At 63.6% G+C, this 18,673-nt stretch overlaps 7 protein-coding genes across 7 annotated transcripts; 3 read left to right on the forward strand and 4 right to left on the reverse strand.

Moving 5' to 3' along the window:
- Positions 1 to 11: 11 nt before the first annotated feature.
- CHLRE_03g155400v5 (uncharacterized protein) lies at positions 12 to 2,280 on the reverse strand. The gene is made up of 4 exons (XM_001697409.2): positions 1,907 to 2,280; positions 1,733 to 1,825; positions 1,455 to 1,491; positions 12 to 1,136 (listed from the first exon to the last, which is right to left on the reverse strand). The coding sequence occupies exons 1-4, from the start codon at positions 1,930 to 1,932 to the stop codon at positions 936 to 938; spliced, it is 357 nt and encodes a 118-aa protein (XP_001697461.1). The 5' UTR covers positions 1,933 to 2,280; the 3' UTR covers positions 12 to 935.
- A 180-nt stretch (positions 2,281 to 2,460) lies between these two features.
- On the forward strand, positions 2,461 to 7,832 carry CHLRE_03g155450v5 (uncharacterized protein). Its single transcript, XM_043060584.1, has 7 exons — positions 2,461 to 2,837; positions 3,379 to 3,501; positions 3,716 to 4,329; positions 4,586 to 5,111; positions 5,327 to 5,775; positions 6,051 to 6,153; positions 6,643 to 7,832. Exons 1-7 carry the CDS (start codon positions 2,613 to 2,615, stop codon positions 6,745 to 6,747), a joined length of 2,145 nt encoding a protein of 714 aa, XP_042925713.1. The 5' UTR covers positions 2,461 to 2,612; the 3' UTR covers positions 6,748 to 7,832.
- A 58-nt stretch (positions 7,833 to 7,890) lies between these two features.
- CHLRE_03g155500v5 (uncharacterized protein) lies at positions 7,891 to 8,682 on the forward strand. The gene is made up of 3 exons (XM_043060585.1): positions 7,891 to 8,068; positions 8,223 to 8,340; positions 8,625 to 8,682. The coding sequence occupies exons 1-3, from the start codon at positions 8,036 to 8,038 to the stop codon at positions 8,657 to 8,659; spliced, it is 186 nt and encodes a 61-aa protein (XP_042925714.1). The 5' UTR covers positions 7,891 to 8,035; the 3' UTR covers positions 8,660 to 8,682.
- Positions 8,683 to 8,730: 48 nt separating this feature from the next.
- Positions 8,731 to 11,472, forward strand: CHLRE_03g155501v5 (uncharacterized protein). The gene is made up of 7 exons (XM_001697480.3): positions 8,731 to 9,021; positions 9,139 to 9,181; positions 9,321 to 9,419; positions 9,697 to 9,906; positions 10,199 to 10,450; positions 10,650 to 10,747; positions 10,944 to 11,472. The coding sequence occupies exons 1-7, from the start codon at positions 8,772 to 8,774 to the stop codon at positions 11,240 to 11,242; spliced, it is 1,251 nt and encodes a 416-aa protein (XP_001697532.2). The 5' UTR covers positions 8,731 to 8,771; the 3' UTR covers positions 11,243 to 11,472.
- Positions 11,473 to 11,484: 12 nt separating this feature from the next.
- On the reverse strand, positions 11,485 to 13,420 carry CHLRE_03g155527v5 (uncharacterized protein). Its single transcript, XM_043060586.1, has 3 exons — positions 12,714 to 13,420; positions 12,416 to 12,583; positions 11,485 to 12,237 (listed from the first exon to the last, which is right to left on the reverse strand). The coding sequence occupies exons 1-3, from the start codon at positions 13,049 to 13,051 to the stop codon at positions 11,706 to 11,708; spliced, it is 1,038 nt and encodes a 345-aa protein (XP_042925715.1). The 5' UTR covers positions 13,052 to 13,420; the 3' UTR covers positions 11,485 to 11,705.
- A 67-nt stretch (positions 13,421 to 13,487) lies between these two features.
- Positions 13,488 to 16,160, reverse strand: CHLRE_03g155550v5 (uncharacterized protein). The gene is made up of 6 exons (XM_001697407.2): positions 15,944 to 16,160; positions 15,559 to 15,668; positions 15,303 to 15,401; positions 15,099 to 15,181; positions 14,459 to 14,887; positions 13,488 to 14,323 (listed from the first exon to the last, which is right to left on the reverse strand). Exons 1-6 carry the CDS (start codon positions 16,053 to 16,055, stop codon positions 14,047 to 14,049), a joined length of 1,110 nt encoding a protein of 369 aa, XP_001697459.1. The 5' UTR covers positions 16,056 to 16,160; the 3' UTR covers positions 13,488 to 14,046.
- Positions 16,161 to 16,206: 46 nt separating this feature from the next.
- On the reverse strand, positions 16,207 to 18,580 carry CHLRE_03g155600v5 (uncharacterized protein). The gene is made up of 6 exons (XM_001697406.2): positions 18,442 to 18,580; positions 18,232 to 18,290; positions 17,956 to 18,010; positions 17,591 to 17,728; positions 17,221 to 17,385; positions 16,207 to 17,035 (listed from the first exon to the last, which is right to left on the reverse strand). Exons 1-6 carry the CDS (start codon positions 18,520 to 18,522, stop codon positions 16,688 to 16,690), a joined length of 846 nt encoding a protein of 281 aa, XP_001697458.2. The 5' UTR covers positions 18,523 to 18,580; the 3' UTR covers positions 16,207 to 16,687.
- Between the last annotated feature and the right edge of the window lie 93 nt (positions 18,581 to 18,673).

Here is an 18,673-nt window from a genome sequence, read left to right on the forward strand (position 1 = left end):
GGGCAACCGGATGAGTACCGTAGTTACAGTTACGACCTGGGGAGGGTTACGACTTACGACGCGTGGTTACCCCGCCCATAAGCACGTACCGTATCAGTTACTGTGGCGGACTTGCCGCTGGTTACATGCGGACATGCCGCGAGTCTCGGGTGGCTGCCCGTTACCGCACGGCGCCCATGCCACCCATGCGGTCCGCTCCGCGCTTTCAGTCAGCCACAGCCGAGTGCGTGCCGATGTAACTTACAGAACTAGGAACTGTCCTGTTGTATCCCGTCTGAACTCCTGGGGTAGTGGGCATCATAGGCGCCTGCACCATTACTTGCAGCCTACCGTCCTGTTCGGCTATGCCGCGCACACATCGCACACGTCCATGCGGCGCATGTCCAAGGGCCCTGCCTTCTCTGCCCTCCTCGCACTCTTTTCAACACGTCCAATGGCGGCTGGTATCCGGTGCGCCCGAGCTTCCACTGCCGTTTCTTTCGGCACTGTTTCTGGAAGCACCAATACCCACACACGCCATCTACTAACTGAGACTCCCTGAGGGCCCTACGGACGCGGCGGCCTAGCTACGTCAGGCCCACGCCTGTACGTGCCCGGTCGCGCCCTCCACCCCGGTACGCACACAAGGGCCTTGTTCGGGTCCGGGTCGGGGTCCGGGTCGGGGCCTCGATCAGGCGAATGAGGGGCAATCAACCGTGGTGCCAACAACGTCAACAACGCCGCGCCATACGTCGCGCTGGCCCTTTTCTTGTCAAAGTGTAGGAGATGGGCCGGGACCAGGCAGGCACGGCGACAGTTGCAGCGCGCGTACCCCCACCCTCGACGCTCTCAATACCGCCTCCTCAACAGCCAACACCTCCACCTCCCCAGCTGCGCGCAGTCGCCAGGCCGCCCCCCAGGCCGCCCCCCCCGGCAGGCCTCCTACGCCGCCGGCCTCACTTCTTGCCGGAGCCTCCAGTGACAGGGCTGCTGACCCACTTGAAGAAGCGCAGATACAGGTCCACACACTTGTTGATGTCGAACGCCTCCGCATACACAGGCACCTCGCTGTCCATCAGGCCGCCGCCGCCGCCGCCGCCCTGCTTCCCGCCGCCGGCCTTCTGCTTTGGCTGCTGCGCCTTTGCGCCCGGCCGCGCCTGTGCGTGGAAACACAGCCCGGGGGGTGCGTGGGGTGGCATGGGGTGAAGTGGGGCGGTGTGGGATGGGGAATCGATTAGGGTGGGTGGGTGGGGGGTGAGGTCAAGGCTGTATGTGCATCAGCGAAGCCCCTGTGCACATCGGTGCACGCGCCTCCGGCTGCCGACATGCTCAACGTTGCACCGCTACCGGCGGCAAGCCACGACCCCGTCCCACTACTTCACGAGGTGCAAACGGTACGCTGTGTCCGAAGCTGAAGAAGAGGGCCTTCAATGCAGGCGCAGTCAGGTTGCAGTGTAGTACTTCCCCCGCCACACCTTGCCGCTTTTCCCAGCACTGGCGCCCGATTGCTTCCTGTCGGCAGCAGGGTGCCATGGACAGGCGTCAGGTTGTGCAGGCGGGACGTCACGTGCTAGAGCACATGCCTGCAGGCGGCCTCGTGGACAGGGCTGCTGTGGACATGCCAATGCATACATGCATGGCACAGCACCGCCAGCTACTACTTATAGTGTAACCTTCAAAGCTCAGATCCCGTGCTGTAGGCCCCAGTCACCCAGTATCCGCTCTGGGCCCCTTCTGGCCTTGCCTCTCTTACCAGAAGGCTTGCGCCGGTGCCGGCCCCCGCACCCGCTGGGACGCACAGCACAGTCGCGCTAGCGGTGCCCGCCCGGCACTTAGGCTCGAACCCCTGCACGGTTCACAGCCATTTATTGTTATCGAAGTTGTAGTTCCCAGCCTCCAGCTAATGAATGCTTAGTTCGCCACCTACCCGTGCAAGCAAGGAGTTTTATGCATTCTGGTCACCTGTAACAGTTCCTATAGTTATATTAATAATATATATATAGTATGCCGCGTTGCAAAAGGTCAAACAGGATCAAAAAAGCGCTGCGCAAGCTGCTCATTCAACCACCAAAGATGGTGGCCACACCTGTAAGTGGAACATACACATGGCTGCGTTGAAGCAGGAGAGAGGGACTTGGGTTGGGTTTCGGGGCGCCGGGGCCCAAGGAGTGGTGCGCTCGAGCAGGGAAAATAGCTGGGGAAGTCACGAACGGCGTCTTGCCGTGTCACGCCGTGTCTTGCGAACACCGAACACGCACAGACCCTGTCCATTGACGTTCAATGCGGTGCCTGAAGCAGACCCTTGTTAAGTAATGGTTTGCACGACTCCGGTGAGCCATACGTTGAGGGCATGCCTGGTTTCCAGGGGGGTGAGTTGCGCCTGCGCAGTACGGTACCTGCAATCGCTGCCCATCCGTGCCCCCCCCGTTTTGACAGCTACGACTGCAGTGGCCTGTGTTCCCTTAACAAAACCAATCGCATGATAAACTATAATGACCGATAACGCTATTTGAAATAGCACGGTACAAATGGCGAGCGTTGGTCGAGCTACGAACACGAGGTATTCCAGCAAAGCCCCGCCTCCGTTAGATGTAGGCAGCAACAACACTTCAACTCCAACGCAAAGCGCTAGAATGCGCGTCGGGCCCTTTTACTCGGGTTTACGGGGGCAAGTCTGCCCGGAGTCGGAGTTGTCTAGCCCTGAAGCTGCGTTGGCGCCCGCGGACGACGACTTTGTGGCGCTATCGCCGGTTTCATCGACGGGTCCTAGCGGCTGGAGCAGCCTTCCTGCGCATTTGCTTGAGGTTGTGTTCGCCAACCTTCGGGACTCCTCTACCGGGCGATGGCCGTCGAGGAAGGTGAGACGCGCTGATTACACCAAGGAAAGCATCTTGGCAACGGGCTGCTTGGGGCGCGTCCCCGCTTTGGACTTCCTCAACCTTGTCACTGCGGCACGTTTCCTCCCGCGATGGGCGGGGTCCTAGCTATGTTTGTGATCCGATGTATTGCCTCAGTGAGTCAGGTACGCGAGCGTGGCCGTCGAAGCTGAACGCGAGTTGAATGCACTCGTAGTGGAAGCTCAGAGCTATGTGCGACCGGCGTCCAGCGCACTGTATTGCCTTACACGGGCAATGCAAACAAATTTGATGGAAGGGAGTCGGAACTATGAACGCGGCCGTTGCGTAAAGAGTTGCGCTGGCGCGTTTCGCTGCCTACAAGCCCAATTCGAACGGGTTGGCGATGCAGCACTTCAACAGACGGTGGCGCAGCTCAATCAGTGGCAGCGTGCGCTTTAACGTGGCGCCGCGGTCCCCACTCCCCCGCGCCTCTTCCGCGGCTGCCGCACTGTGGCTTCTAACCACTACCCCACAACGCGCCCTGCCCCCTCCAATCGTGCAGGTGCTGTTCGGCATCTGTGGTGTGTGCCGGCTCTGGCGCCGCGTGGGCCACACCATGTTCTTCTCCAACGTGTGGGGCAGCCACACCGACATGATCGTGCACCCCACGCAGCTGTTCACGCTGGTGCGTCCGGGCGTGCCGTGCCGCCGCCCTTCGCGCGTTCGGTTGGGCGGGTCGGGGCTCCCTGTCACACGCTCCACACCCTTGCGCTTGCGCGTGCCGACGTACCTGGTGCGCGTGCCGACGCACGGCCGGGGCCCTCTCCAAACCTCATCTGGCTGCATTCGTGACCCACGACCCCTCCCCCTTACCACCTGCGTGCATACCCACACCGCAGAGCCCGCAGCCGCGGCTGCACACCAGCGACAACCTGCTGCGCTGCTTCGTGCACCGCACGCCGCACCCGCCCGCCGGGCTGGGGCTGGGCCTGGCGCCGCGGCTGGGGCGCGGCTGGCGCTTCACCCTCTACCTGGGCTCAGACCACAGGGGCGTGGTGCACGGCGGCGGCAGCGGCGGCGGCCCAGGCGGCAGCTACGGCGGCGGCGGTGGCGGCGGCGGCGGCGGCATTGGTAGCAGTATTGGCGGCGGCGGCGGCGGCGGGTCGGCGGCTGGTCAGCAGCCGCAGATGCTCATGTCAGCGGTACAGACCAGCCGGCGGTGCTATCAGCTCATGCTGTGCAGGCCGGGCCCGGGTCCGGGGGCGGGGGCCGCGGGGCACTGGCATGGGCAGGTCTGGGCGCGGCAGCAGCAGCACCAGCAGCAGCATGCGCACGCAAGCAGCCCGGGCGGCGGAGCGGTTGAAGGGAAGGGCTCGCGCGGCGGAGCGGGAGGCGGGCACCGGGTAGGAAGCAGCAGCAGCGGCGGCGGCGGCGGCGGCGGCGGTGGGTCGGGCGTGGTGGCGACGCTTCGCAGCAACATCCGCTGCAGTCACTACGAGCTTCTTCCGGAGTCGTGAGTGACTGGGAGTCGGATTTGGGTTGGATGGGTGGCGTGTTTTGCCCGAGCCCAAAGAGATAGGTGGGGGGGGGACCGTGGGACACGTGGGCCTTGGGGCTTACAGCAGGCCTGCGTCACTTCAGGCTGCACGAGGGCTGTAGCGGCTGGCGTCATGGTTGCGATGTGACGACTCGGGCGTGCAACTGGCTAGCGCCCAAGCAACCCCCAATCCCCACCTGAATCCCAAACACACACACACGCCCACCCACAGGAGCTGCCCCTGGGCGCGGCGGCTGATCAGTGTGGCTGGCTACCCGGTCAGCAGCCCGCCCAGCCCGCTGATTGCGTTGGAGTATCGGCTGCGGGTGCGCGGCATCATGCTGCCGCGCCGCATGAAGGTGCAGGTGCCGGTGCCGCACTCGCTGCAGCGGGTCGTGCACAACCCCCTGTACGACATGGCCGACACGGGCGGCGGCGGCGGCGGCATGGGGCTGGAGGACCCGTACGGCGGCGTGTTTGGGGTGGGCGGCGAGTACGGCGGCGGCGGCATGGGGCTGGGGTACGGAGGGGTTGGAGGGGTGGGAGCAGGAGGCGGCGTGTGGCCGGCGGTGTTTGCGGCGGGTGCTGGTGGAGCGGCGGGAGCTGGTGCTGGTGCGGGGGCGGCGGCGGTGATGGCGCCGCCGCCGGGAGGTGGAGCGGCGGCGGGCGGCGGGGGAGCGGGTGCGGCGGTGGTGGGCGACGGCGGTGCGGCGGGTGAGGGCCTGATGGACAACCTGGAGGACATACTGGAAGGGGCGGTGAGTGGGGCAGCTTGGGCTGGGGTGGGATCGGAATGTGGGGTTTTGGGGCTCGGGTGCAGGTAAGGGCCTGTTTGATATGGCGTGGCGTCCGCGTCCGGTAGCAGGGCGACCGCTGCTTGCTGCAGCTTTAGTCGGCGTCTGGTCCTGGGTTTTGGATCCAATGGGGTCGTTGCCAGGGGGTTGTGAAAACGCCGGTATGGCTGTGTGTGCAGGTGCGGGCGGAGCCGCTGCTCTTTGCCAACATGGTGGACGCGGCGGCGGTGCGCCCTGCGGACGAGGACGACGGCCCGCCGGCAGCGCAAGCCGGCGCCGGTGGCGGCGCGGCCGGCGGCGCTGGCGGCCACGGCGGCGGCGGCGGCCGGGGGCCCTCCCTCCGCCGCGCGCGCAGTGGCGGCAACACCTCATGGGGCCTGGGCACCATCCTGCGCCGCGGCTTTCTGCTTCGGCGGCCCACGTTTGGTGGCGGGGGTGCGGGCGGCGCGGGCAGCATTCAGTGGTGGGGCCCTGGCTCGCCAGCGGCAGGGCGGCAGGGCACAGGGATGGAGGAGGTCGGCGGCACCGTCGGCCGCGACTTGGGCTGGGCGGCTGCCATCCCGCCGCCGGTGCCGTCGGTGCGGCTGCAGAACAAGGCGCCGCACTGGAACGAGGCGCTCATGTGCTGGTGGGTGGGGTTACCTTCATGATAGTGGTAGTTAAGGTAGTGGTAGATGGTAGACAATATTGGGGCGGGCGGAGGGTTCCGGGAGTGGCGAAACCCACCTGCTTCCGCTCGGCTTCGGGCCAGAGGTCGTGGAAGCTGCCGCGGCCGAGTCCTGCTTCACGCGGCGCGGCAGCGAGCGCACCTGCACACTCTCAGGCACGAGGACTGCTGCCGCTGCTGCAGTTCTGCTGCTGCTGACGGCGACTGTCTGACTTGCCTTCCGGCGCGCTGTGCAGGTGCCTGAACTTCCGCGGCCGCGTCAAGATGGCATCGGTCAAGAACTTCCAGCTCATGTGCTCGGCGGACGGCGCCGGCCGCTGCGTCATGCAGTTCGGCAAGGTGCGCTGGTGCACGGCGACTGGCTGGGGGATTGGTGTAGATACCAGCCCAAACTAAACCAAACCAATCTAAAATGAGCGGAGCGCAATCAAACCCACTGCAATAGAACGAGGAGGAGGGGGGGTGGCGCGGCTAGGAGGAGGCGTTGCGAGGCGGCAGTGACCTGTCGCCGCAAATGTGCCCCCGTTGACCCGTTGACCCGCTGCCACTTACCGCGTAGCCCTCGAGCCACACGCTTTCTGACAAACACAAATGCAAGCAAGCACGTCCAGAACACCATACACCCAACACTGACACACACACATGTAAATCCAACACTGACACACACATCCGTAAACCGTCGCTTTGCTCTATCGCATACACTGTCTTTGCGCTATGTTTTCCTTGTGCCCTTTAACACACACACATGTAAACCGCATACACTGTTTTTGCGTTTTGTTTTCTTTGCGCTCTTCAAACACGCGTCCAACCCGCCCACATGCCGCCCAGGTGGAGGACGGCGTCTACATCCTGGATTTCAACCCCTGTGTGCTCACGGCCGCCCAGGCCTTCGCCGCGGCGCTGTCCACCTTTGAAACCAAGTACCTTCTGTGAGCAGCGGCAGCGGAGGAGAGGCGGCGCCAGCAGCAGCAGGCGCAGCAGCAGCCGCGAGAGGAGGCAGGGGTGGAGGGAGGAGGGAGCAGTGGCGTGCAAGCATCCGAGCAACGTGGCACGTGTATTCTACGGTCGTCGGAGGGTCCACGCGCAGGCTGGGGCGGCAGGCGGCAGAGCACGCAGTAGCAAGGGCGTTGAGTGCATGGCCGATGGCCGGGGTTGCACGATGATAGGTCTGCGAGTGAGTTGTACAACAAGTTGGCCGGGCGTGAGGCGGAGGGGCGTGTGGATCGGCAGGAGCATCGCTGTTGGATAGCGCCAAGAACGCGCCTGAGTAGGGCTGTGGGATACGGCGCGAGCCGTAGTATGTTTTATCACATTACAAGAGGGGAATATTGCATGACCGCTCCAACATGTTGCGTGGGGCTGTATAATCCTGCCGTTGGCCTTAGTGAACGGCAAGGGCTTTGAACCGTACATACACAGATAATGGTGGGGTTTCAGTATAAGTTCATTACTATTATTACGTTTCGCTACCGCGGCACACCTACGGCCGCAGGAGTGGGTCCGCTAATGCATTAGCATAATGGCGCAGGGCTCTCGAGGCTGGCCACTGACCAGAAGACGACTTGTGTGGACTGTTTGTTGCTTGTACGTGCATTCGGTGTGCTGTGATGTATTGACGTGAGTGTGGATGCGTGGTTGGTTGACTGGGATTTGCTTCGGGGGGTTTACGCGGCATGGCCGAGCGGGGCAGGTGCACGTGACGACGGGTGAGCGGGCCTGGTTCGGTCAGGCCCCGGGAGACGGTGGAAGTCGTGAGGCGCCGCTGGCAGCTGGTTTGCGCACCAGCATACGGTGCCCGCCAGTGAGTAAGCAGTCCGCACGGTACGCTTGTTGGTGCAGGGGGGTTGAACGATGTTGCACACGCGGTGGTGCAAGGGTTCGGTTGATGAACTGCGGCTGTCAGATGGAGTTGCGGCATCCTCATGTGATTGCAGGTGTTGTCGGGGCAGCGCTGGGCGTACCCGCGTGATGCAAACACACACACACTTGTATGACTTGTTGATGTCGAATGCCTCAGCGCACACGGGCATCACCCATGTGTCCCCGTCTCTTACTGCAGCCGCTATCGAGTCACCCGTTCCAGGCCTCACTCCAGAGGATGAGGGGGACCCGATGCTTCCATGACGGGGCTCCCCTGATGGGGCTTGCGAGGGGCGCGCTCACGGACCTTGCACTCCACCATATAATGCAGTCACACAGTTCATAGGACAAGCCAGATAGCATGTCTGGGAGTCGTTGGAGCGGTGTTTTTGGGGTGAGCATCATTCCCAAAAAGTCGCTTGATGCGCGGTTGCGCGTCCTATTGAACGACGTTGGATAAACCTGAGTGCATCGTATTGGACGCTGCGCCAGAGCTCATGTCACATGCCCACATCCGCGCATCCGCTGCAATCGATTGTGACGCGCAGGTCCTCGCGATTGGTACTTTTGTGGGCTTGGCGCTTTACCCCATCGCTATTCAGCCCCTCAGCAGCCGATCTCTGAAGGAAACGCGCGAAGGCGGTGACCCGGGCTTTCAAAAGAAGGGTGAGTCTGGGTGGGTGCACGACGTGGGCACAAGGTGGGCACCATCCCCAGGCAAGCGCAGACGCCGATGCTAAGCACGGCTGACATGTTTCAGGCGTGGATTGGCATCCTGCAGAGGGAGGAGACAGCTGGATGCCGCGAAGGGGTTTGGGGTTTGGGCGGGGTCTGGGGTGGGGTGGGGTTTGGAAGTGACCTGCCATAGCCACCGGTCAGCTGTCCGGTGTCTGGAACCCCGGTATAGTCCTCGGCCTTGCGGCATCTGACAAAAAACCTACATCTTGCAGGTATGTGGAAGGCCATCGACGAGTACCGTAAGTAGCGGGCGCCCTTGACTTGCCGCGGCACTAGTCTACTAGTAAAATCAGCAGCATCAGCGGGCCTGCGTCGTCAGCAGCTCGGACTCAGGAGTCAAAGCGCCAAGCAGACCAGGCATGGCGAGGGGGGGAAGTGCCCTGGGCCGATTGGTGCAGTGGGCCTGCCACCAGGCGGCGCCGTCACTGCAGGGGCCCTCGCACTCGCAGCTGGTGGCTGCGAAGGGCTGCAGCGGCTTGGGTGCTGCCAGCACTGGCGGCAGCAGTGGAATGCTAAACAGCTGTGGCGGCCGGGCCCTCATGAGCTTGCGCTCGGCGCCGCCTCAGCAGCAGCTACAGCAGCTGCAACAGCTCCGTGGGATGGGGACAGGTGCGTGTCAAGCCCGGGGCGGAGCGGGGCGCTAGCTGGGGGTTTGCTGGAAATGGGGGTTGGCAACCGCAGCTGTGCATACGCTGAGTCTTCCCGTGCCGGCATCCCGACGCGCAGGAGTTGCCAATGTTGAGGCCAAAGTGCTGCGCAAAGCTCGCAAGTGAGTTCGCCAGCGCACGGGTTTATTAACGCTTGTCTCTCGGTGACCTCGTTATGTTGCCACGTTTGCACTTGACTAATCCACTTACGCTGTACGGCCGCCTCAGCTCCGCTGCCTGCCACCGCCTCCCTCATCACAGGCTTGCAGTCGCTGTAGGCGGTCTGGCGGGCGTGTTTGGTAGTCTGGTGGGTGTGGGCGGCGGAGTGCTCATCTCGCCCATCATCGCGAACGCCTGCAAGTGAGTGTCCACTACCGCAAGTCCGAAACACACTAACACATATGCATACGTGCTCTTACGCGCCACTTTGCCCGCAAGCGGCTTGCCTATCCAGCCTTGCACACATCCCTCCAACAGCCCACACAATCCACACAATCCACACAACCACAGCCATTTCGCGGCCGTGCTGCGGTCAGCGCACACGCCTTTGAGGGGCGGACTGTCTGCAGGCGCAACCCATGCCAACTCTTGCCCTGCCTCCCTCAACACCCATTCCCACCGATTCCTTGTACCCTAGGACCATTCCTCAGCGGGTCATCAGCGGCACCTCGCTGGCGGCTGTGGCCGCCACCGGCAGCGCCGCTGGCTATGTGTATTACACCAGCGGCGCTGTGGACCTGACCAGCGCGGCCCTGATTGCGGTGGCGGCGGTGGCCACGGCGCCACTGGGCGCCCGCGCCACGAAGGTGTTTGACTGCGCCATGCTGCGACGGCTGATGGCGTACTGGTGGGGTGGGGTTGAATGGGCAGGGCTGTGGTTGTATGTATGGTGTTGGGTGGGCTCAATGAGTTGGTGCCCTCGGTCACTTGATGTGAAGCAGGGGTCGGGATGGGAATGTGTGAGGGATCCGGGTCAAGATCGTGTGCGCGACGAGGATGAGTATATGGCGGAATGGAAAGCTTCCCAGGCAAGGAGTGGGTTAGGTTTGGGTTGTGTTTTTGGGTGGGTTTGTGAAGTTCATGTGGTGCCCCCGATGCCCCTCTGGCATGAATTATCTCTTCTGTACCACAACTCGCAGGCTCTTCATCGTGGCGCCGCTGGTGCCGCTGAAACCCTACCTGATGAAGACCTACGCAGGCACGGGCCCGGACGGCACCAGCGCCACCGGCACCTCTGTGTCGCCCACTACCCCCGACGCCACGTCAGCAACACCCGATGTTGACGGTGCGGAGAAGCCGTTGTGGCGGCCGCTGCGCAGCAGTGACGCAGTGCTGGTGGCGACTGGCACGGTTGCGGGCTTCGCGTCCGGCCTGCTAGGCATTGGCGGCGGGTGAGCACGCACACGCACACGCTGGCTCCAGTTCAGGCTGGGGATGTGTGCGTGTGGGGGGGGGACGACGGGCTCGTTGACATCCCGGCTTCCTGGCCTCAGCGCCCGGAGGCAGGGGCAGGGGCAGGGCTCTCCGGTGCTTTCCTGTCCTTGCTCTCCAACCGACGCCTGTTACGGCACGTGCGCCCCCGCTCCGCAGGACCATCGTGACGCCGCTGCTGACCATCGCGACCGGTCTCCCTCAGCTGTCGGTGCTGGGCACCTCCCTGGCAGCAATGGTCGCGCCCTCGCTCATAGGTGCGCTCATGGGCAGGCAGGCCTGCACGCACAGGCACGGCAGCCAGCAGACATGGCTTCCTGGCGACTGGCCGACTGGGCCTCTCGGTGCTCACTGCCTTTGCTTCTCCCGCGATATCTTGCGTTCGCGCCTGCCGCCTGGCAGTTAGTTACGCCTTTCTTACACATCTGTCCGTGCCTGCGCATGTGTACGCAGGCCTGGCGCAGCACGCGCGCATGGGGAACGTGGACGTCTTGATGGCGGCGGGGCTGGTGCTGGGGACCACCCTGGGCAGCAGCGCCGGCAGCCGCCTGGCACTGGAGCTGCCAGACGGGGTGTTGGAGTGGGTGTTCTGTATCGGCATGTTGTACCTGGGCCGCAAGACGCTGGCGGGCGCGAGGGCGACAGCAACGCCGGCGCCGGCGGCGGCAGCTGTGGCAGGGGCAAAGGCGCCGCAGGGGGCGGCTGGCGCGGCGGCGGCTGTGGGCGGGACTGCGTCAGCGCCCAAGGCGTGATGCGGGGGGTCAGCGGGAACGGGAGCGAGACGGAAGTCGGCGCAAGGGCTAGGCGTTGCTTGACTTGGACGCAAGGCTGTGCGGTAATGCGCGTAGCTACCAGGTCGAGATGTTGATGGCATGGTCACCAGCAGGTTATCAAAACCCCGCTTGCACTGTTGTTGTTACTCTGGTGCAGCCCTGGTCCAGTTGGTTCTACAGCGTGCACAGTCAGTAGTGAACCAGCGCTCAGACCTTCAAGCTGCGCATCTACGGAGGGACTGACGTCGGTGCCACACCAGGCATAGCCAACATCATCAGCGCACCGCTCCACTCCCCTCATCAAACCATCATTCGTCCATTTGGCTCACGTTTCATTCCGCCGCTCGGTGGCTGAATAACAATTGCGTCGCAGACAGCGGTTGATCGCCTTGGTCTTCTCCCCCGTGCCTTAAATGCGCCCAACTTCCAAGCCGGGATGTCCTCACCGCCCGTACTGCTGCATGCCGGCTGGCGGCATCACAGGCTGTAACGGCTGCAACGGCTGCAGCGGCTGCATCCCAGGCATATGCTGTTGCTGTGGTTGCTGCTGCACGCCCTGCAGTGGCTGCAACGGCTGCAGTGGCTGCAATGGCCGCTGCATTGCCTGCAGCGCCGCCTGCTGCATCTGCGCCTGCTGCTGCGCCGTCGTCGTCGGCCCAGGCGCCCCGGCAATCCCCATGCCGCCGGGCGGGTACGTCTGCGGCGGCGGCGCACCAGTGCCCCCAAAGCCATAGCCCGGGTACTGCTGCGTCTGCTGCATCTGGGTCGTGTGGGCCTGCGTCATGGTGCCACCCGGCGCGCCCAGGGTCCCCACGGCCGGCATGGGCAGCTGGCCAGGCAGCTGGCCCATCGCCGCCAGCTGCAGCGGCGTGGGCTGTGCGGGCATCATGCCCGCGGCCGCCACCGCAGCGGCTGGTGGCGCGCCGCGTAGCTGCAGCTCCCGCGCCTCCTGGCACAGCGCGCAAGTGGAGCACCTGCGCACAGAGTGGACCCGTTAAGGAGTCACGACGGTGCGCTGGCCCCGAGTCGTGTATGCGGATAGGTGATGCTCCGCGCCTGGCGCACCCAACATCAGCAAACGGACGGGAAAGTACACCACGCGACGGGAGGCCGTGTATTACTTCCTTGCCAGAAGGAGTCTGCGCCGCTCACCAGCAGTGCACACAGCAGTCGCTGCACGGCTCCTCTCTCAGCCCGTACTTCAGTCGCAGCTGCTGCCGCGTGGTGGCCGCGAAGAGGCAGCCGCACAGCGCGCCGCAGCACAGGTACAGGCAGCAGCGCGGCATGAAGCCAGAGCCGTGGATGCGGTTGTAGTTGTCCCTGCGTATCCGGAAGATACTTAGCTGCAGCTTGTGTTCGCCATACTTCATGACACGGCTTGTTTCGCCCTGTCGCGTTGCACAGGACAGCGGCGTGGTGCAAATCACAGCCCTCGCACGGCCGCGCCCACCCGTAAATGATGGCTGGACAGACGGCGCCCACGACGCACACCAGACACGAGTTGCATCCAGTGCCGCAGCAAGACATGAGAGTGGTGCTGAATCCTGACAACGTCTTGGGTGGCCCTGTCATCTGGCCCGTTTGCAAGCCGGCGTGGCCCAGCGTGCCTGGTCGCTGGTAGCCAGGGTATTGGGTGCCAGGCTGTTGGTAGCCTGCGGCTTGCTGCATTGCTGCATGCTGCTGTTGGAGGGCTCCGTTCGTCAGGAACTGCGGGGGCGCTGCGGGGGCTGCCCCGGGGCCAAGAGCTGCGCCAGGCGTGCCGTGGAAAGACTGGGTGCTGTGATGCATTCCGTAGAGCTCTACCACCGCAAAAACACTAGCGTACTATTTATGCGAGCCGAGCAGTTGCTAAACTGTCCAGACAACAACTGTCTCAAGAAAATTGCTGTCTAACAGCCCGAACCGGGCCAAAGATGCGCGATATGCGTAAGGAGCCTTTCCATAGTCAATGACGGGTGCAAATAGAGCTCGTAACAGGTACTGTATGCGTGGACTTCGTGGCACCCAAAATGTCGCGGACGAAGAGGTCGGTCGGATGTGCTGTTATTTGAAGCGCAGTATTATATAATGTGTGATAGCATGCAACACATATGCGCAAAGGCGGGCCAGCGTTGACTCGCCTTGTGTTGACCGCCACGAACCGCATCATACCCCATCTGCGGGTGAGGCACAGCCGCACGGGCCCCCCGGTGCAGTGGCACGCAGGCGTGGTACGATGGGTCATTATCCGCCGCTCTTACATGCAAGGGTACGATAAACAGGAAAGGTAATGCAGTTGTCATCAGTGCTCGTAACGATGACATAACGATAGCCGAATCGTTCATGTCCCTTGACTCCAACGCGTCCTCCATCTTCTTGTCTTCGCTCAGCTGTACACACCTCCGCATTACACGTCTGCTATACTCATTGGTGCTTGGCAGTCGTATGACGTCCCAAAGCCTTTAACACAGGCATACAAAAGACTCGCCGGGCTCATCACCGTGTTCCAGGGCCAAACACACACAGAGTCCACCCAGCATCGCAGCGGCCTCAGGTTGTTCCACCATACCGCAGCTCAGATACAATGTGTTTATCTTCTTGACTTTTTGCGGTGTAAGCCGCACAAGTCGCTGATACGTAGTGCCAACTATTTTTCGGGCATAACCATGCACGCCTCGGCTCAGGGCATACTTCCAGCGCGCAGTCAGAAGCCCCTGGCCCCGCCTATGCGCACTCGGCACCCATGCATCTATTGCTTCAGCTTTCACCTCTTCCGCGCACCGCTGCTTCCGCGCTCCGCACGCTCAATGCTGGTGGTGCTCCTGGTGCGGCCTGTGTTGCGCGTGGTGCGGGGCGTGGTGCTGCTGCTGTTGCTGCTGCCGGGGTTGCTCCATCACCATCTGTTGCTGGGCCAGCTGCGCCACGTGGTCGCGGTGCCCGGGCTGCCACTCCTGCTCCGTCTGGTGCGAGTGGGTGTGCACGCCCACAAACGACACGAACGACTCCTCCTCTGTGTCCATGCGCATGCGCGACGCCCCCGCGGGCATGGGATGCGCCGGGCCCTCGTCCACTGGGTGGAAGCTGCGTTGCAGGTAGGCACGACACAGGCGAGAGGGGGGGGGGGGGGTCAGGCGAGCCCTGACCCTTGGGTCAATGGCACGGCACGAAAGGCAGGGCATGCCGTGCGGCATGGGGCGTGAGACGTCCCGCACGCACCTGCGCACCACCCGGCGAGACTTGGTTGCAGCGTGCCGGCTGCGCACGCCGTGGTGGGCTGTCGCCGCGGCCGCCTGCTGCTGTGCGTGCGGCTGCTGCGGCTGCTGACTGTTGGGCTGCTGCGGCGGCCAGTGCGCCCACCAAGCTCCCGCTGAACCCGGCGGCGAATGAGATCCACGTGCGGACGCCGTTGATGCCGACGACGACGACGCACTGGCATGCGCTGATGGCGCAGACGTGGAGGAGGCGGTGGTGGCGGCTGCGCTGCTGTGGGCTGTGTGCCCGGCCGTGGCGTGTGGCGGCTGCGGTTGGGTGACGCCCACGAAGCTCACAAACTGTGGCCCCGCGGCCTCGTGCGGGGTGCGCATGTGCCGGGCGCCCGCAGGCACTGGCGGCGGCGGCTTGGAGGGGACGCCCCAGTCCACAGGGCTGCGGGAGCAATGCGGTCAAGTATGCCGTGTGCAGTAGGTGTGTGCTGTTATACGCCCGAGCCCAAAAGGGGAAGCAGGGCAGCACGTTGGCACGGTCCGTGGACGTGCCATCCGCATCGGACACCTGGCTGCCGCACGCATGAAAGCAGACGATGGACCAGTCGACAACGCGAGGTGCAGTTTCCAGAGTGAAAAGACCGTCAACACACCTGCTTCGGGCGCTTGGGCGGTGTTGTGCGGCCCGGCTGCCAGTGGCAGACGCGGCAGGCGTTGTTCGTTTCTGGGCAGCCGCCTGCAATGCAAACGGTATTCACGAAAGCCGAGAGCCATGTTGCACAAGGGCTGCCTGCCTGCCTGTCCATCCCATCCCAACCCCCTCCCCCAAAACTACCCAGCCCCATCCCGTCACGCACCGCTGCCCGCAGCTCTCCATCATACTGCGCCTTTGACTCTGTGTTGCCCAACACGTCCCAGGCAGCCTTGACGGCTTTGAACTCCTCGTTTGCCGCCGCCTGCGGGTACACGCACAGCGTGGACGTTGGCACATGCGCGCGTAAGTTTGTGCGGTCTGCGCACGCTTTACCCACCCATTAAAGAATCTATGTGTGAAGCACAAAGGGTGTAAGGTGCACCACGCAACGCGTGCCCAGCCCCGTGCCTTGGACTCACAGTGTGCCCTGCCACATCTGGGTGTTTCTCCTTGGCGAGCTTCCTAAAGGCCGACTTGATTTCGTCACCGCTGGCCGTGCGGCTCACACCCAGCACACGGTAGTGGCAGCCTGCGCATGTGTGCAGTGCGTTCGAGGTGAGTGTGCGGATGCGGGGGAGGGGTTGGGGCGACCGAGGCGGACGCGGCGGGCCGGGACCGCGACGGCCTACTCGCACGGCGGGCTATGACAACGACGCGCTGTAATTCAGGGCAGGTATTGATTTGAACCGCGAGCGAGCTGAGCGGTCGCGGGTCAAACGCAGCGCATGCCGAAATAGCCGTAATGCAGCCTGTTGCGGCCGTTGCTGCCACGCTGCGAATTCGCACTGCAGGTGCCACACTTACGATGAGCGGAACATTGCACGGCCACGCAGCTGGCCCGTCCGCGCGCTGAATGCCGAAGGGTGCTCGACGCACAACTCGCCGCAGGTGCCCTTTGAGTCACTAGAGAGCGCATTTTATGCGGACGCGTATACGTATATGGACAATCTAGAGTAGCAAGTCGTCAAGCGCTTGGGCTGTCGACTTGTTACACCATAGCGCTATTGACGAATGCCTTTCGGAACGATTATTTGTCACAGAACGCCCCAGAGCCACTGCTTTGGATATACAATTACAATAGGACAACTGCCCTCATTTCTGCTCTGCCACCGTAGCACTCCACCAGCGAAGATGACCAATCCCCACGCGCCTGTCCGCTTCCGATTGTACCTGCCAGCTCTCTCCCCCTCTCGCAGAACTTGATGACGCCCCCACAACCTGCAAGGAAGCACCCTTCCAGATCCATACGGCTACTCTCTCTGGCGCGTCCGTCTGCGTCACTGCCAACCATGCCAGGACATCCCGCAGCCTCATCAGCCTCATCATCTGGTACCATTCGATGGGCATGTTCAGGCGCAACTCTCCTCCAGCAATAGACCAGACATCTACGGCAGCTTGGACACAATCCAGGACCCATCCTCCATCCGACGCTTCGCGGCCAATCGCCGCAGGGCGCGCTACGCCGAATCCTCTGCCGAATCCTCCTGTGGCCCCCGGTCTTCAGTCTGCTCCGCCTTGGTTGGACGCGACGCCAGACAAATCTCCAGACTACCCAGATGGCTGCGGCACAGCCGGGTACCCCATCACCGGATACTTGACGACGGGAGCTGCACCCGCTGCCTGCTGCTGCTGTGGCTGTTGTCGTTGTGGGACCGGCGCTGAGGGCAGCTCGTTCAGGCCAATCGGCGCCACAGGTGGTCCCGGCGGTGGCCACTGCGGCGGCAGCTGGTGTTGGTGCTGCTGTTGTTGCAGAGGTGCCGGGCCCGCCGACGGCGGCGGCGCCAGGGGCTGCGGCTGCGGCATGTGGTTGGGCTGCTGCGGCTCAGTGAAGGTGGTGTGCTGGGAGGCGTGCAGCCGGTGCAACCGCAGCCCGGACTCGGCCAGCTCGGCCATGATCTGTAGGGACAGCCGCAGTGGTCGATGGGAAGCGTCAGGCGCCATGTACTGCCTCAGTCGCTTCCCTGCGCCCCGTGGCCAAGCGTTGGCCTCTGCTCAGTGCACACCCTCTCGCGGGCTATCCCTGCTGGCCTCACACCTAGCCCAGGCAAAAGCGCCCGCATGCCCGCATGGTGCCAGCCCACCTGCACCCGCTCCATGACGGCGCGCAGGTCCGCCTGCAGCTCCTGCTGCGCCGCCTGCCGCCGCCGCCCCACCTCCACCAGCCGCCGCCCCGCCGACGCCAGCAGCCGCAGACCCACGTACCCAGCGCCCAGCATCGCCAGCGCGGCCGCCACCGGGCCGGCTTCCTGCGACACGGCACCATATATGCGCCCAAAAGGAGCGGACGATCGTCACGTCGTCATGCCGTTACAGCCCCCGCCATGGCAGTCCGCAACACGCGCGTGCGCCCCTTCCGCAGCCCACTGTGGCGCACTCTCACCTGGGCGACCCTGTCAGCATGGCCAGACGCACAGCCGCACTCAGCCTCCCACCCGAATGTGCCCTGCTCACCCGCACTTTCATGGCCGCCAGCAGTCGCCCCGCCGCGTACACAGCCGCCGTCACGCCCGCCGCCAGCCGTGTCTGACCCGCCACCCACTCCGGCGTTACAGACGGCTCCGCTGCGCGCGCCAGCAGAGAAGGCAGGTGCTGCGGGCGAGAGTCATGGACGGCGGAAACAGGGAAATGGACGGGCGTCAGTAACAGTAGAATACAAGGAAACGAGGGCGGGAGCTGTGAGTTTCAGTTGTGTAGTAATAGCGGCATGATTGCTGCAGGGAGTCCATGTCGACTGCACGTTGTGGGTGAAGACCCCTGGCTATGCGTGCCGTAATCGCTTACCAACCCCCACATTCCCAGGCATGCAGGCGACCTGCCTTGCTCTCCACCTCCAGCGCCTGCACGTGCTGCGCCAGGCTCTTATATGCCCGCCTGCGCATTACAGCACAACACAGCACAGCACGGAGAAAGTCACAGGTTTCACTACATCAACCCCATTTCCCAGGTCGTCGCGCACAACGCACTGGCGTCTGTCAGGCCAGGCCAGGCGCGTAAACCCGAGCTGGCCGCATGCACCACCGCGAGGGCTGCATCATGGGCGGCTGCGGCTGCGGCCAAACGCCGCCGCTCCCAGGCTCCCAGACCGGCCTCACCGCAGACTCATGAGGTCAGTGGAGTGGAGGTCGTGCAGCTTGGCCTGCAGCGCGTCCACCTAGCCAGGTCGGGCAGGAGCGAGGGGGCGAAGAGCGAGGGGGCAGAAGGTACAGTGGGCAGGGTTGGTGAAAGGGTGCGCTGGGTGTTGCGCAGAGAGTGGGCAGTTGGGTGCCGCGTCTTGAGGCAAATTGATTTCAAATGCGCATTACCTCTTTTGTTAGCGTCTGGCATTTGGCCTCCAGCCACGCGGCTCGTTGGCCCGGGTCTTGCGCGCCCGCGTGCGAGGCCATTCCGTCATGCAATGAATTACACAGGAACTGATTGTGTTGGGCCAACTGAGGGCACAACTTGAAGGGGAAACAGTTTGAGGAGAAGCACCGACGCGTCATTGCGAAGGCGCAGGGTTTGCCCAATCGGACTGAGCTGTAGTAACTCAATAAT

Source organism: Chlamydomonas reinhardtii, chromosome 3 (assembly GCF_000002595.2).
Source record: "Chlamydomonas reinhardtii strain CC-503 cw92 mt+ chromosome 3, whole genome shotgun sequence".
NCBI lineage: Eukaryota > Viridiplantae > Chlorophyta > Chlorophyceae > Chlamydomonadales > Chlamydomonadaceae > Chlamydomonas > Chlamydomonas reinhardtii.

Excerpts from the sequence above, each read along its gene's own strand:
- CHLRE_03g155400v5 (XM_001697409.2), bottom strand. The coding sequence starts at position 1,932 with ATGCATAAAACTCCTTGCTTGCACGG. Across the intron at positions 1,826-1,906 it reads AAAACTCCTTGCTTGCACGG|GGGTTCGAGCCTAAGTGCCG; the intron begins GTAGGTGGCGAA and ends TGAACCGTGCAG. Across the intron at positions 1,137-1,454 it reads GTGCTGGGAAAAGCGGCAAG|GCGCGGCCGGGCGCAAAGGC; the intron begins GTGTGGCGGGGG and ends TTCCACGCACAG.
- CHLRE_03g155450v5 (XM_043060584.1), top strand. The coding sequence starts at position 2,613 with ATGCGCGTCGGGCCCTTTTACTCGGGTTTACGGGGGCAAGTCTGCCCG. Across the intron at positions 4,330-4,585 it reads TACGAGCTTCTTCCGGAGTC|GAGCTGCCCCTGGGCGCGGC; the intron begins GTGAGTGACTGG and ends GCCCACCCACAG. Across the intron at positions 5,776-6,050 it reads AACGAGGCGCTCATGTGCTG|GTGCCTGAACTTCCGCGGCC; the intron begins GTGGGTGGGGTT and ends CGCGCTGTGCAG.
- CHLRE_03g155500v5 (XM_043060585.1), top strand. The coding sequence starts at position 8,036 with ATGTCTGGGAGTCGTTGGAGCGGTGTTTTTGGG. Across the intron at positions 8,069-8,222 it reads GTTGGAGCGGTGTTTTTGGG|GTCCTCGCGATTGGTACTTT; the intron begins GTGAGCATCATT and ends TGTGACGCGCAG. Across the intron at positions 8,341-8,624 it reads CCCGGGCTTTCAAAAGAAGG|GTATGTGGAAGGCCATCGAC; the intron begins GTGAGTCTGGGT and ends TACATCTTGCAG.
- CHLRE_03g155501v5 (XM_001697480.3), top strand. The coding sequence starts at position 8,772 with ATGGCGAGGGGGGGAAGTGCCCTGGGCCGATTGGTGCAGTGGGCCTGC. Across the intron at positions 9,182-9,320 it reads GTGCTGCGCAAAGCTCGCAA|GCTTGCAGTCGCTGTAGGCG; the intron begins GTGAGTTCGCCA and ends CCCTCATCACAG. Across the intron at positions 9,420-9,696 it reads ATCATCGCGAACGCCTGCAA|GACCATTCCTCAGCGGGTCA; the intron begins GTGAGTGTCCAC and ends CTTGTACCCTAG.
- CHLRE_03g155527v5 (XM_043060586.1), bottom strand. The coding sequence starts at position 13,051 with ATGCATCACAGCACCCAGTCTTTCCACGGCACGCCTGGCGCAGCTCTT. Across the intron at positions 12,584-12,713 it reads TGTCCAGCCATCATTTACGG|GGACAACTACAACCGCATCC; the intron begins GTGGGCGCGGCC and ends CCGGATACGCAG. Across the intron at positions 12,238-12,415 it reads GACTGCTGTGTGCACTGCTG|GTGCTCCACTTGCGCGCTGT; the intron begins GTGAGCGGCGCA and ends CTCTGTGCGCAG.
- CHLRE_03g155550v5 (XM_001697407.2), bottom strand. The coding sequence starts at position 16,055 with ATGCGCTCTCTAGTGACTCAAAGGGCACCTGCGGCGAGTTGTGCGTCG. Across the intron at positions 15,182-15,302 it reads ATGGAGAGCTGCGGGCAGCG|GCGGCTGCCCAGAAACGAAC; the intron begins GTGCGTGACGGG and ends TTTGCATTGCAG. Across the intron at positions 14,888-15,098 it reads CGCCCAAGCGCCCGAAGCAG|CCCTGTGGACTGGGGCGTCC; the intron begins GTGTGTTGACGG and ends TTGCTCCCGCAG.
- CHLRE_03g155600v5 (XM_001697406.2), bottom strand. The coding sequence starts at position 18,522 with ATGGCCTCGCACGCGGGCGCGCAAGACCCGGGCCAACGAGCCGCGTGG. Across the intron at positions 18,011-18,231 it reads ACTGACCTCATGAGTCTGCG|GCGGGCATATAAGAGCCTGG; the intron begins GTGAGGCCGGTC and ends TGTAATGCGCAG. Across the intron at positions 17,386-17,590 it reads TGGCGGCCATGAAAGTGCGG|GAAGCCGGCCCGGTGGCGGC; the intron begins GTGAGCAGGGCA and ends GCCGTGTCGCAG.